The following is a 16,744-nucleotide window of genomic DNA, read 5'->3' on the forward strand; positions in this document are numbered from 1 at the left end:
GGTAATGCTAACTAAACAGTCACACTGTATTGACATTAGGGTAAAACTCACCAAACAGTCGCATTTTAACTGAATCTTGGGTTAGGCTCACCAAACAGTCGCAGTGTACTGATATTAGGGTAAAACTCACCAAACAGTCGCACTGTGCTGACATTGGGTTAAAGCACACCAAACAGTCGCATTTTACTGACTCTGGGGTAAACCTCACCAAACAGTCGCATAAAACTGACATTGGGGTAAAGCTCACCAAACAGCCATACTGTAATGACATTAGGGTAAAGCTAATCCAAACAGTCGCACTTTTCTGACATCGGAGTAACGCTCATCAAACAGTAGCACTGTAAATAAATTGGAATAAAGCTCACCAAACAGTCACACTTTACTGACTCTGGGGTTAAGCTCACCAAACATCCGCACTGTACAGACATTCGGGTAAAACTCACCAAAAAGTCACATTTTACTGACTCTGGGGTAATGCTCACAAAACAGTCACACTGTGCTGACATTGGGGCAATACTCACCAAACAGTCGCATTTTACTGAATCGTGGGTTAGGCTCACCAAACAGTCGCTGTGTACTGATATTAGGGTAAAACTCACCAAACAGTCGCACTGTACTGACATTGGGTTAAAGCTCACCAAACAGTCGCATTTTACTGACTCTAGGGTAAACCTCACCAAATAGTCGCACAAAACTGACATTGGAGTGAAGTTAACCAAACAGTCGCACTTAACTGACATTTTGGTAAATCTCACCAAACAGTCGTACTTTACTGACATTTGGGTAAAGCTTACCAAACGGTCGCACTCTACTGACTTTGGGGTAAAGCTCACCAAACAGCCGTACTGTAATGGCATTAGGGTAAAGCTCATCAAACAGTAGCACTGTAATTACATTGGAGCAAAGCTCACCAAACAGTCGCACTGTAATGACATTAGGATAAAGCTCACCAAACAGTCGCACTGTAATGACATTAGGATAAAGCTCACCAAACAGTCGCACTTTTCTGACATCAGGGTAAAACTCATCAAAAAGTAGCACTGTAATCACATTGGAGTAAAGCTCACCAAAAAGTACTGTAGACATTGGAGTAAAGCTCACCAAACAGTCATACTTTACTGACTCTGGGGTTAAGCTCACCAAACATCCGCACTGTACAGACATTCGGGTAAAACTCACCAAAAAGTAACATTTTACTGACTCTAGGGTAATGCCACAAAACAGTCATACTGTGCTGACATTTAGGCAAAAATCACCAAACAGCCGTATTTTACTGAATCTTGGGTTAGGCTCATCAAACAGTCGCAGTGTACTGATATTAGGGTAAAACTCACCAAACAGTAGCACTGTACTAACATTGGGTTAAAGCTCACCAAACAGTCACACTTTACTGACTCTAGGGTAAACCTCACCAAATAGTCGCACAAAACTGACATTGGAGTGAAGTTAACCAAACAGTCGCACTTAACTGACATTTTGGTAAATCTCACCAAACAGTCGTACTTTACTGACATTTGGGTAAAGCTTACCAAACGGTCGCACTTTACTGACTTTGGGGTAAAGCTCACCAAACAGCCGTACTGTAATGGCATTAGGGTAAAGCTCATCAAACAGTAGCAGTGTAATTACATTGGAGCAAAGCTCACCAAACAGTCGCACTGTAATGACATTAGGATAAGCTCACCAAACAGTCGCACTTTTCTGACATCAGGGTAAAACTCATCAAAAAGTAGCACTGTAATCACATTGGAGTAAAGCTCACCAAAAAGTACTGTAGACATTGGAGTAAAGCTCACCAAACAGTCATACTTTACTGACTCTGGGGTTAAGCTCACCAAACATCCGCACTGTACAGACATTCGGGTAAAACTCACCAAAAAGTAACATTTTACTGACTCTAGGGTAATGCCACAAAACAGTCATACTGTGCTGACATTTAGGCAAAAATCACCAAACAGCCGTATTTTACTGAATCTTGGGTTAGGCTCATCAAACAGTCACACTTTACTGACTCTAGGGTAAACCTCACCAAATAGTCGCACAAAACTGACATTGGAGTGAAGTTAACCAAACAGTCGCACTTAACTGACATTTTGGTAAATCTCACCAAACAGTCGTACTTTACTGACATTTGGGTAAAGCTTACCAAACGGTCGCACTCTACTGACTTTGGGGTAAAGCTCACCAAACAGCCGTACTGTAATGGCATTAGGGTAAAGCTCATCAAACAGTAGCAGTGTAATTACATTGGAGCAAAGCTCACCAAACAGTCGCACTGTAATGACATTAGGATAAGCTCACCAAACAGTCGCACTGTAATGACATTAGGATAAAGCTCACCAAACAGTCGCACTTTTCTGACATCAGGGTAAAACTCATCAAAAAGTAGCACTGTAATCACATTGGAGTAAAGCTCACCAAACAGTCGCACTGTAATGACATTAGGATAAAGCTCACCAAACAGTCGCACTTTTCTGACATCAGGGTAAAACTCATCAAAAAGTAGCACTGTAATTACATTGGAGCAAAGCTCACCAAACAGTCGCACTGTAATGACATTAGGATAAAGCTCACCAAACAGTCGCACTGTAATGACATTAGGATAAAGCTCACCAAACAGTCGCACTTTTCTGACATCAGGGTAAAACTCATCAAAAAGTAGCACTGTAATCACATTGGAGTAAAGCTCACCAAAAAGTACTGTAGACATTGGAGTAAAGCTCACCAAACAGTCATACTTTACTGACTCTGGGGTTAAGCTCACCAAACATCCGCACTGTACAGACATTCGGGTAAAACTCACCAAAAAGTAACATTTTACTGACTCTAGGGTAATGCCACAAAACAGTCATACTGTGCTGACATTTAGGCAAAAATCACCAAACAGCCGTATTTTACTGAATCTTGGGTTAGGCTCATCAAACAGTCGCAGTGTACTGATATTAGGGTAAAACTCACCAAACAGTAGCACTGTACTAACATTGGGTTAAAGCTCACCAAACAGTCACACTTTACTGACTCTAGGGTAAACCTCACCAAATAGTCGCACAAAACTGACATTGGAGTGAAGTTAACCAAACAGTCGCACTTAACTGACATTTTGGTAAATCTCACCAAACAGTCGTACTTTACTGACATTTGGGTAAAGCTTACCAAACGGTCGCACTTTACTGACTTTGGGGTAAAGCTCACCAAACAGCCGTACTGTAATGGCATTAGGGTAAAGCTCATCAAACAGTAGCAGTGTAATTACATTGGAGCAAAGCTCACCAAACAGTCGCACTGTAATGACATTAGGATAAGCTCACCAAACAGTCGCACTTTTCTGACATCAGGGTAAAACTCATCAAAAAGTAGCACTGTAATCACATTGGAGTAAAGCTCACCAAAAAGTACTGTAGACATTGGAGTAAAGCTCACCAAACAGTCATACTTTACTGACTCTGGGGTTAAGCTCACCAAACATCCGCACTGTACAGACATTCGGGTAAAACTCACCAAAAAGTAAACATTTTACTGACTCTAGGGTAATGCCACAAAACAGTCATACTGTGCTGACATTTAGGCAAAAATCACCAAACAGCCGTATTTTACTGAATCTTGGGTTAGGCTCATCAAACAGTCACACTTTACTGACTCTAGGGTAAACCTCACCAAATAGTCGCACAAAACTGACATTGGAGTGAAGTTAACCAAACAGTCGCACTTAACTGACATTTTGGTAAATCTCACCAAACAGTCGTACTTTACTGACATTTGGGTAAAGCTTACCAAACGGTCGCACTTTACTGACTTTGGGGTAAAGCTCACCAAACAGCCGTACTGTAATGGCATTAGGGTAAAGCTCATCAAACAGTAGCAGTGTAATTACATTGGAGCAAAGCTCACCAAACAGTCGCACTGTAATGACATTAGGATAAGCTCACCAAACAGTCGCACTTTTCTGACATCAGGGTAAAACTCATCAAAAAGTAGCACTGTAATCACATTGGAGTAAAGCTCACCAAAAAGTACTGTAGACATTGGAGTAAAGCTCACCAAACAGTCATACTTTACTGACTCTGGGGTTAAGCTCACCAAACATCCGCACTGTACAGACATTCGGGTAAAACTCACCAAAAAGTAACATTTTACTGACTCTAGGGTAATGCCACAAAACAGTCATACTGTGCTGACATTTAGGCAAAAATCACCAAACAGCCGTATTTTACTGAATCTTGGGTTAGGCTCATCAAACAGTCGCAGTGTACTGATATTAGGGTAAAACTCACCAAACAGTAGCACTGTACTAACATTGGGTTAAAGCTCACCAAACAGTCACACTTTACTGACTCTAGGGTAAACCTCACCAAATAGTCGCACAAAACTGACATTGGAGTGAAGTTAACCAAACAGTCGCACTTAACTGACATTTTGGTAAATCTCACCAAACAGTCGTACTTTACTGACATTTGGGTAAAGCTCACCAAACAGCCGTACTGTAATGACATTAGGGTAAAGCTCACCAAACAGTCGCACTGTAACTACATTGGAGTAAAGCTCACCAAACAGTCGCACTGTAATGACAGTAGGGAAAAACTCACCATATAGTCACCTTTTAATGACATTTGGGTAAATCTTACCAGACAGTCGCACTTAACTGACATTTTGGTAAATCTCACCAAACAGTCGCATTTTTCTGACTCTAGGATAAAGCTCATCAAAAAGTCGAACAGTAATGACACATTTTACTGACATTGGAGTAGAACTCACCAAAAAGTCATATTTTACTGACTCTGGGGTAATACTCACAAAACAATCACACTGTACTGACATTTGGGCATAACTCATCAAACAGTCGCATTTTACTGACTCTGGGGTTAGGCTCACCAAACAATCGCAGTGTGTTGACATTTGGGTAAACCTCACCAAACAGTCGCACTGTACTGACATTGGAGTAAAGCTAAACAATCAGTCGCACAAAACTGACATTGGAGTGAAGCTAACCAAACAGTCGCACTTAACTGACATTTTGGTAAATCTAACCAATCAGTCGCAGATAACTGACATTTTGGTAAATGTCACCGAACAGTCGGACTTTACAGTCTCTGGGGTAAACCTCACCAAATAGTCGCACAAAATTGACATTGGGGAAAAGCTAAACAATCAGTCGTACTTTACTGACATTGGGGTAAAGCTCACCAAACAGCCGTACTGTAATGACATTAGGGTAAAGCTCACCAAACAGTCGCACTTTTCTGACATCGGGGTAACGCTCATCAAACAATAGCACTGTAATTACATTGGAGTAAAGCTCACCGAATAGCCGCACTTTACTGACATAAGGGTAAAGCTCATCAAACAGTAGCACTGTAATTACATTGGAGTATGGCTCACAAATAGTCACACATTGCAGACATTGGAGTAAAGCCCACCAAACAGTCGCACTGAAATGAAATCAGGGTTTATCTCACCAAAATCGCACTTTACTGATATTGGGGTAAAGCTCACCAAACATTCGAACTGTACAGACATAGGGGTAAGGCTCATCAAACAGTCGCACTGTACTGACATTATGGTAAAACTCACAAAAAAGTCAAATTTTACTGACTCTGGGGTAATGCTCACAAAACAGTCGCACTTTTCTGACAGTAGCACTGTAATTAAATTGGAGTAAGGCTCATCAAACAGTCGCTCTTTACTGACATAAGGGTAAAGCTCATCAAACAGTAGCACTGTAATTACATTGGAGTAAAGTTCACCAAACAGTCGCACTGTAATGACATTAAGGTAAAGCTCACCAAACAGTCGCACTTTTCTGACATCGGGGTAAAGCCCGTCAAACAGTCGCACTGTAATTACACTGGAGAAAAGCTCAGCAAACAGTCGAACTGAACTGAAATTGGGGTAAAGCTCACCAAACAGTCGCATTTTACTGACTCGGGGGTTAAGCTCACCAAATAGTCGCAGTGTGTTGACATTTGGGAAAAGCTCATCAAACAGTCGCACTTTACTGACTCTGTGATAAAGCTCACCAAAACGTCGCAAAGTAATGACATTGGGGTTAATCTCACCAAACAGTCATACTTTTGACACCGAGGTAAAACTCTCCAAACAGTCGTACTGTCTTGATATTTTGGCAAAATTCACCAAACAGTCACACTGTACTGACATTGGGGCAAAACCCAACAAAATGTCGTACTGTCCTGCCAGTACAATATACATAGCCAGAGCAATTCATTCAAGACCTTCCAAAGAAATGAAAATCTCAATTTTAATGAATAATGACACAGTTTATTATCTACTGTCTCTTGTCTGTCAGTTCTTTGAATCTACAAACATCAAATGAATGAAGACATACATTAGCTCTATGGTTATATATTTACATTTTAATTGCAGTCCCACTATGTAACCTTACCAAGCGCAGTTTGCATGCATCAGTCTATGAACTGCCATCCGCTTATTTTGACATCATTATCACTGTGACGTCATAATCTCATGCCACCAATAATGGAAGATGGCTGTTCAACTGGCTGTTCCGTCTTTGATGATCTTTAATTATTTCTTCATCTTGACACAAAATCTCTCGGGATTTCATCATAAAATTGTTATCAAATGTAAATATAAGCATTGAACGTCTTTCAGTTTGCTTTCAAAGCCAATATTAATTTGGCATTCATATTTGCTATGAATGTCAACTGAAAGACGTTAAATGCTTAAAAGTTAACATCGCCCTAGCATGTATAGCTCAATAAATAAAATTAAAGTAAAACTTAAAATCACTGCTCTCATGAACAACTGTGTGGACTTTGATGAATTCGCTCTGGAGTTTGAGCTTCTAATTTTACATCAAAATTTTAAAAAAATATTAAAAACTGTAAAAAAAATTCAGTGTCACTTTGCCCTATATGGCTGAGGTAATGATTGTGCATGCACCAAACGCAAAATGAATATTTCACATTATTTTTTGTGTAATTGGACATATATATTCTTAAATGCCAATTATTGTTAAAATGATGAGTATCATTTATGCTCTGTCGGCGGTGGAGCATCTTTAAACAATCTATATCAGTCATAAATGAATCAATCTTTTACCACAACTTGGGATATTTGGTTTTTTAATTAAAGGTGATAACAAATTTGCATCTTTCAAAACAACGTAGAATTTCTGTAACTCCGTCATTTGGCTCTTAATCTTACAATCTAGACAGGTAGATATAGAAATGTTCAAAGGAATATTAAAATAGATAATGAAGAAACTCTTCGAAATAAAAAATGAATATCATTTTTTATTTATTTATCCAAAATTTTCAGGTAAAGCCATCTGTTTACAAAGTTATTGAATTGCTTAGTACACATAACCTAAAAGATCTATATATATTGGATATTAAAGTAACAACAGTAGAATCAAATAATATGTATACTACAATTTGTCACTTTTTTATGGAAATGTACTGTTAACCCTTGTTGAGTGTATGTTATGTTGATATTCCAAGTTGTAAACTTACAGAAATAAAAGAATTGTATTGAAGTCATACAGAAAAGTTAATAAAGTAAAACTGTATTCACTTTAGTGAATAATGTCATTAGATAGTTGTAACTTATTTGTTATTATTAATGGTTTAACATTTACTAATCAAGGGCCTTTACTGAACCCATATCTAAAAGTTCTAAAAGCAATTTTGCAACTTATAATTTAGAAAACAGTCCTGCTTCAAGGATTTCAGAATTAAATCCTCACAAAACAAGTTTGAAGTTATGTTAAACAATGCCGAGTAAACAATGCAATCCTGAGCAAACTCTGTCTTTTGGAAACAGTTAAGATACAAATCAATTCAACTTAATTTTCTTGACTGGTTTGATACGTGTATGTGGTGTACTGAGAAGATTGATACGCTCCTCCAGTGGAAACTGTTTTGTATGACATCTTGAGTATCTCCGAAAGAGTTCAACTGTGTTGCACTTATGAAAATTTGATTGAATGTTGGTTTCGCATCTTTTAGTTAAAGACGGAATCATCAGAAATTGAAAGTGAATGTACATCCAGATATGAACAACAGCAGAAACTGACAGATGCCATCTGTCATCATCTGTACTAGTCCAAAGAAGAATTGGGTCAATTTTTTTCACAAGAATGTCATTTTCCGAGTCATATCCAAAAATCACTAGTTGTTTATTAGAACAGCCAAATGCAGGAATAAGGAAATTAGAAAGTCGTTTATTCTGATTCACTTGAGCAAAACTGTTGGTAATGGTTTGTGCTATTAACTGACAAAGTGGCTGTTTCATTGACATAATATCTGATGAATACGTTGAACCTGGGCTTTCGTCTGTTTCACTATCAGAACTCTCGTCACTGTCTCTATCGGGCCCAGCTGTACAAACATCTGTAACCTCCTTCCAAACATCCACTGGGATCTTATGATTCACTATGATGTCAGCAAACCCATGCCAAATTTGAACGGCACCTAAAATGTAAAAAATGTTTCAAAATATTAGGTTTATTGATAAACATCATCCCACATAAAATTTGGTTATTTTTTCCTAAAAATCATTGAATTGGTTATTTACATGTTTTGCAGAAAATTAGCTCATTCAGTGCAGAAATATATAGATAATTTGCACACACAGACATCAAATATCTTACAAGGAAAATCCCATTGAGTGAACATTTAGATATCTGTGGAAATTGGTTATTTACGATATATCTATTTCACAATATGCCAGATTTGAACTTAAAGGCCCACTACCTTTCCGAAATGGCTCTTAATTTTTAAAACGGGAATGTAAAACAAGATTGATAATTTTGTAGAGTCTTAAAAATTATTAACTTACCGTTAATACTACATTTATCATCACCTTCTGAACAATTTGATTAAAATATATAAAATATTTATTTTCATAACACGGGTCGTATTATGTTTCCTACCGTCGTCCTAAATACCGCGCGGTAGTTGATTATCACTGCTCCAGACTGCAAAACAGCAAACTAACTCTCCACTGTTTTCATATATTACGCAGGAAATCTTGCATATGTTTGGTGTCGTAACCTTATTTTAGGTCATCGGTATGCATTTTCTGATGTTATTAATGTTTTTTAAGAAACCTTTATATTTTGCTCCGGAAAGGTAATGGGCCTTTAACCATGAGATTATGCAAGAAAAAATTTTTTATAAATTTTTTTAAACTAGCACTGAGCAGTAATTAGTGCCATGGGCAATATTAACTTTCAGTTATATAACGTAAATACCTTCCCTTTTTATTTTTTTGATTATGTTACGTCACAATGTTGTTTGAATGACATTAAAAATATCGCCTCTCAGATGGGGGCAACCCTGAAAGTGCCAGCGATAAGAATCTATCTTTACCTATCTTGGGAAAATATGTTTGACATAATTTAACTTTAGCAGGATGTCAGTTTTGAAGAGAAGATAACCAATTTATTCAAAATTCAATATTCTAATCAACATTGTGCATGTGGTTATCCTACATACTCCAGGGATTAGTAGGCAATATAGAAATATTGATCATTGAAGGCAGCCCCATCATTCGTATAATTTTTAATATCCAACTATAAGGATGCGACCATTGCATTATGACTGCAATCCCATGCTTAGTTTCAGAGAAGAAGTCATTTAAATGGAAATAGCCAAATTGATCCCTTTTGACCCCGCCCCTCAGCCTCCGGTGGGGTCAGTCCCATGATTTGTACAATTTTGAATCCCCACCCTATAAGGATGGGTCCTATCCCACGCTTAGTTTTAGAGAAGAAGTCGTTTTTATGGAAGTATTGACCCCTTGGGAGGAGGGAGGGGGGGGGAGAGCCAAAATTTATACAAACTCTGTTCCCCTTTCCCAACGAATGTTTCTGGCCAAATTTGGTTTCAATCCATGCAGAACTCTAGGACAAGTAGCGATTTATAGGATTTACCTCTATAAGGGGAGGGGGGGGGGTCAGAGCCAAAATGTATACAAACTCTGTTTCCCTTCCCCAACGAATGTTTCTGGCCAAATTTGGTTTCAATCCATGCAGAACTCTAGGACTAGGACAAGTAGTGATTTATAGGATTTACCTCTATTTCCCCTATTGGGCCCCACCCCTCCTGCCCCCGGGGGGATCAGAGCCAAAATTTATACAAACTCTGTTCCCCTTCCCCCAAGGATTTTTCTAGCCAAATTTGTCCATGCAGAACTATAGGACAAGTAGCGATTTAAAGGAAATGTTGACAGGCGGACGACGGATGCAGCACCATGACATAAGCGGGAAGCAGCACCATGACATAAGCTCTCAACGGCCCTTCGGGCCAGGTGAGCTAAAAACTGACCAATCACAAGCCAGCAGAGACATTCTTTGATGATTACAGAGAAAGTGATGCCTTACTTCAAAGTAATAGTCAACCACAGTGTACCATTATATAATTCCATCAGTGTAAATCGAAATACCATTCAAATCGACTGTGTTTTTTATTGCCTCAAGTTTTACTATAGGGTGACTATATCATCAGTGATATTAACCCCTGGAGTATAAAGAGGGTGACTATATAGGATATTGTGTGAATTCGCCATAAGGGTTCGATTTTAGATATACATATATTCTATAAGTACTAAAAAGATAACTAGAATGTCAGGTAGTGTAACCGAACATAAATCTAGTCAGATAAAGGGAAAGAACTCTAGAATCTTATTCGTTCTGTCAACAAATATTTGCCAATCTGATTTATATAGATTTTTATTATCACTGCATTTGATAAAAGATCTGACAACCTCTCATTAGGGGTCATGTTCTGGTGACCTTATCAAATTGGCCAATCAAATTGTTGCGTCCAGAATCTTGGAAGAGAATGGCAGGTTATCAAATAGTTTTAAAGAGCTGTCAGGATTATTTTTGTGTATGTAGTCATCTCGCCAAAAAGATACTGGGACAAAATATTGTTTTTAATTGATTTAATTGATGTAGCTAGGTGTAGCAAATGCATTTCATCTGCAGAACAGATGGAATAAAGGTCACCAAAGTTGTGATTCCTTATGAGATGTTGTCAGATCCTCTATTAAACAGTTATTAAGATGTATGTTATAATCAGATTACATATTTGCGTGAGAATAATTTTCTTTTCAATTTTTTTTATTTTGTAGAATTTCTTCCATTGCTATCCTCAATACTCCAGGGTATACTATAACTGACGTTATATATACCCCTGGACTATCTCATAGTAAATCTGGAGGTAACAGAAGACACAGGTTCCAGCAATTTGATCCTTTGATTGTACATCAAAGGAATTGTATAATGATACACTGTGGTGGACTATGTTGCTTTGAAGTTGGGCATCACTCTTTCTGTGATTGGTCAGGTTTTTCTCCTGAACTGTCTCCAGTTTGTTTTGTTTTTTGGTGGGTTTTTTATGCCCTAAATGACCTTAGTTGTTGATGGGCCCTAAAACTCAAATAAACAAAAAAAGCCTCCAGTTCTACTATGAGATAGTTCAGGGGTGGATATAATGTCAGTGATAGTAACCCCTGCATATAGAGGATGTTTCCTTACATGTCTAACATTACAATATCCTTACCAATGCCTGTAGGTCCTTTCTGTGCTGTAGCTTTACAGCCACCAGGACAACTCTTTGACCTTGAGTGGTTATCTACGACACATGATCCACCGGTCAGAGGGCCAAACAAATGGACACCTAGAGCATAGGCTATATCAGTCTCTGAGGATGATTCTGGCAAACTTCCATCCTGTGCTTTGCAAATCCTTGATAAACATAGATCATGCTTTTCTTTTTCTGCAAGAAGAGAAAAAAATGTTTACAGTATACCGGAAAATATAGTTTTGTATCTCTTGTTAACCCTACCACTGTTACGATGACGACTGGAAACATAAGACCCATGCTATGAAAAATTAACATTTGATTTATTTCAATTGAAATGTTCAGAAGGCGACAATAAGTTTAGTATTACAGGTAAGCTAATGACTTTTGCAACTCTACAAAGTTATCAATCTAATGTTACATTCTAATTCTAAAAATTTAAAGCTGTTTGGGAAAGGTTACATGGACCTTTAAAGGGCCACTACCTTTCCGAAACGGCTTTAAATTTTTAAAATGGAAATGGAAAAAATTGATAATTTTATAGAGTCACAAAGGTTATTGACTTACAATTAATGCTACTGTGACTTACCATCACATATACTTAATAATTTAATTTTAAATAAATTAAATGTTAATTGTCATAACACAGGTTGTTTTATGTTTCCTGCTGTCGGCCTAATAATACTGTGCGTCGGTTGATTATCACTGCGCCAGACGGCAAACAGTCAAATGAATCTTCACTGTTAAAACTTAAAGGCCCACTACCTTTCCGGAGCAAAATTTAAAGGTTTCATAAAAACATTAATAACAAAAGAAAATATATATCGATGGCTTAAGATGAGGTTACAACACCAAAAATATGCAAGATTTCCTGTCTAATGTACGATAACAGTGAAGATTCATTTCGCTGTTTTGTCGTCTGGCGCAGTGATAGTCAACTACCGCGCGGCATTTAGGACGACGGCGGGAAACATAAAACGACCCGCGTTATGAAAATTAACATTTTATTTATTCTAATTAAATAGTTCTGAAGGCGATGATAAGTTTGCTAGTAAACGTATAGTTAATAACTTCTGCGACTCTACAAAATTATTGATCTCGTTTTACATTCTTATTTTAAAAATTAAAAGCCGTTTCGGAAAGGTAGTGGCCCTTTAACATAGTTTATGCATCCTCTTAGAACACTGATATACATTTTCCTATATTATAATTTTTTTTTAGAAACTTTTAATTTTTGTTTCGCAAAGGTAAGTGGGCCTTTAATTTTTTTTTTTTTTTTTAATTTATGTGATATTTTACAACACCAAGTGTGATAGTGGAATACATGTAAGGGTATTTGGCTCACATAGGAAAATATTTTATAGGGTAATGTAAATTTTTATTTGGCAGCCACAAAAACATTATGGATCTGCCAGAAATTAAGGGTCAGTCCAATAAAATATTTCTGTTACCGTGAAAAACATTTTCCTATGTGAGCCTAATAAGCTTCTGTAATGAATATTATGAACATACAGTGTTATATCATATTATTTCACTTAATATGTGCATGCATTATTACAGTATTCATTCCAGACACAAAGGTTTGTAATGAATAACAATTAAAATAACAATCCAGAGTCGAGATAAATATAAAATACATTAGATTATTGTTATTTTCATTGTAATTAGATCTAAACAGGAGTTTGACGTCATGTCAATAATATACTGTAGTATATTTGCATCAATATGTTATTAACAGAACAACAAACCCTTGTCACCTGTGGTAATTCATGTCAGACCCCTGTGTACCTCCAGGTGTACTGTACACATTCTGTATCATAGTACCCGGTTTACTACCTGTAATATAATTTATGAGGGACTTGTACGCCAACATCAAATTTGGATCCATGGTTTTATCACCAAGCGTGTCAATATTCGTTAACGCTTCTAAAATTCTCAAATCAAAAACGTCATCGAACTCGATCGTGTTTATGATCCATGGTGTTGGTGGATCCGAGGGCACGGTCTTCTCGATTCCAAAAAGCGGCATTCTGATGTTTGCATTCTTAAAATTACCTTCTGCGAAACAGTTAAATATTTCAAGATTCACCAGCTCATATGTGCTTGCTATTTTGTTTATGATCTTTCTAAATTCATTTTGGATATCGAGCACTGCACGTTGTCGCAACATTTTGTCACCGACTTCGATTCAATGCTTGTTATATTCGAAACACTTCCGAGTTTTCTTTGGTCGTACTAATTGCAGCGGGAATATTGCAGCAATATGTGCTTGATAGCGCCCGGTAGCACGGAATTTTCTATGCTAGGTCTCACAATTACGCGTTCTTTGTAGTCAAACGTAGTAAAACAAGTCACGTGATTAACCTCATTCATGCCATTGGCCGAAATAAATATGGAATTGTATTAGTGGGTAACTAGTGATCACATGAGTGCGTGTTTACTTCCTTTTGCGTATTTATACATAATTTGGCCTTATTTTTCTGTGTTATAATATGTTCTGAACCCTAAAGCAGGTAATAATATATATAAATATAAATTTTGAAATTTAGCCGGGAGTTAGCCGATCTTCGCTGATCCTAGATTAGACGGTTAGACCTATTGAATTGGTCAATTCGTATTATATCATTTATTTACAAAACGTGAAAATGGCAGTTTTACAACTCATTTCAGTTCATTATTTATAGTAAAACAGTGCATATGTGCAAGTCAAAATGATATGCATGCAATATTAATAACATTTTGGAGTCTAAATATTTTCAAATAAATCAATTTCTCCGAAGAAATGGCAAGCAAACTATCACCATATTTGGAAGTAAACACAATATCACGTGATCACTAGTTACCCATAATACAATTGTATATTCCGGCCAATGGCATGAATGAGGTATAAGCACGTGACTTTTTTTTACTACGTTTGACTACAGAGAACGCATGTTTTTACTACGAAAAATAGATGCAGATGTATCGCGAGTTGGGAGTTTAAAACCGCGTCCCTGGAGGGTTTTTAACCCAAAGGTTGAATCTGACCATTAAGACCGTAACAAAAATTCGTTGTGCCTTTATATAAGTGTATCGAGGGATGTAAATATTTATGTGTATATATATGGACAGGCCAAGCTAACAAGTAAAGCTGGTTTCCCAATGTGTATTGTGTACCTGTACTGTGACCTTTATGGCTTTTAAATTACGTAACTGGTATTTTTCGGGATTCACAAGAAAATACAACATAAAAAAAAATCTTTTATTTTATTTTTTTTTTTTTTTTTTTTCATTCATTCTTTTAATATAGTATAGTACGGTATGTACTACATGGACTTGGTACGAATGCCAATCAACAAAAACACACACACAGCTTTGAAACGAATTTTCAACCCACGGTTATATATATTAATAATTCGTTGTGCACTTCCTTAGCTCGGGCTAACAGCTACGTACACACAGGCTACAGTTTCATGGCCGGGATGTGCAGGATCACATTTTTTAAATTTTGAAATCAAATAAATAAAAACTTGAATTAACAAAATCAACGTCGATCTCTGCTGTATGACTTTTGCTGCATATACACAGTACTCTATGAAAGGGTGGCCTTTGATTTCCACTTTCAAGACCAGATGTCGACATCTTTTAGTTTAGATGTCGACATCAATAACTGACAAGTCGGTGTCACACCCGAGCATAAACACATTAATTGCCGAGTTACCGACTGTCTACATAAATATCTTGGAATCATTATGTGGGCATGTACATGTGGTAAGTCGACATATTCTTCTGTTTATGTCGACATCTTCCGATATGATGTCGACTTAATGCCTTAACGATGTCGACATTATTAAGTCGTAAGTCGGCAAATCGATGACAGAAATATGCCACCATAGTTTTAGATATGTTATGAAGGATAACAAATGGAGCAAATAACTAATGTCACGTATTTCTGTTAAACGACAACTTCCGGTTGGAAATAAGGGTGAAAGTTAAAAAGTGCATTTTTGTTTTCGAAAATAAAACCCAACAACATTAAAACCTCTTCTCAAGTTCTAGAAGGCCCAGATACCTATTATTAGGTATGTAGCATCCTGCATAAATGGCTACCATGTTTGTTAATATGAATGACCTTGATCCTCATTCAAGGTCACTTGGGCCAAAAATTCTAAAATCTTCAAATGACTTTTTGTGAAGTTCTAGAAGGCATAGATAGCTGATATTAGGTCTATAGCATGTTCACACAAATGCCTACTACATTTGTTATCATAATTGACAAAAAAAAAAAACAACAACAAAACTTAAACTGAAACCTTCATATGAATTCTTGTAAAGTTCTAGAAGGTCTAGAGACCTATTATTAGCACAGGGATCTGAGAATTAATTACATATGATATAACCCGCCTACCTTTAGCGGCTATAAAACACATTTCTAGTACATCGTCATAAAAACGGTTACTACCGTTGGAAAGAGTGATAATTTTCCTTTCAAAATCATTCTACATAACTATACAAAGTGTCGTCATTAAGACGATAAAAGCCCCATTATGACAAAAAGCTTGAACGTCAGCTAATTAAAATTTATACTGGTGGTGTGGCCGATATAATATGCATGAGCGAGGCTTCGGCTGCAATCTCATTGACCGGCTATGAAAAGTCCACAGTTGTATATATTGTAATAGTTACGGCGAAATCCATATATAGATGTACACTGTCCCGAAAAGATAGGAAAGATATGTGTACGCGCAACCGTGCGTGGTACATAACGTCATGCCTCACTTACTTTTTAAATTGAAATTTGTTTCATTTATCGCCTTTTTCTGTCACATGAGTAGTCATATTAACAGGCGAAGACGCGCGAAAATAAAGAAGGATGTCACACTTATATCAATAAATTGGAGAGAAAATGAAATCTAAATATAACTAAATGATGATATGGAATACCGGTCTATAACTTCGAATTTTCCAACAGAAGTTTATCACCTGAATTCTAATACATGTAGCAGTTTTCTCCTAGAACGAATAATCATACCCTGCCTCCACTCCGTTCACGACCATCTGTCAGATATCTTCCGTCCGTCATCGCAGCTTGTTTTCTCCCATAAAATTAACATCGAATTTTCATAACTTTGTCGATATGCTTTAAAACATATAAAATATAATATTGTAATTTCATTTCAGGAAAATCCACTTCATAAGTT

General features: G+C 37.0%; 1 protein-coding gene across 2 annotated transcripts; it reads right to left on the reverse strand.

The window, feature by feature from the left end:
• Positions 1-4,657: 4,657 nt before the first annotated feature.
• On the reverse strand, positions 4,658-13,794 carry LOC138317651 (uncharacterized). 2 transcript variants are annotated; one of them, XM_069259462.1, is made up of 3 exons: positions 13,401-13,794; positions 11,544-11,759; positions 4,658-8,447 (listed from the first exon to the last, which is right to left on the reverse strand). In XM_069259462.1, the coding sequence occupies exons 1-3, from the start codon at positions 13,732-13,734 to the stop codon at positions 7,810-7,812; spliced, it is 1,188 nt and encodes a 395-aa protein (XP_069115563.1). In that variant the 5' UTR covers positions 13,735-13,794; the 3' UTR covers positions 4,658-7,809. The 2 variants fall into 2 exon arrangements, with proteins under 2 accessions (XP_069115563.1, XP_069115564.1); XM_069259463.1 differs by having other exon boundaries at positions 13,620-13,793.
• Positions 13,795-16,744: the final 2,950 nt, after the last annotated feature.

The sequence above is a fragment of the Argopecten irradians genome, chromosome 3 (assembly GCF_041381155.1).
Source record: "Argopecten irradians isolate NY chromosome 3, Ai_NY, whole genome shotgun sequence".
In the NCBI taxonomy this organism is placed as follows: Eukaryota; Metazoa; Mollusca; class Bivalvia; order Pectinida; family Pectinidae; genus Argopecten; species Argopecten irradians.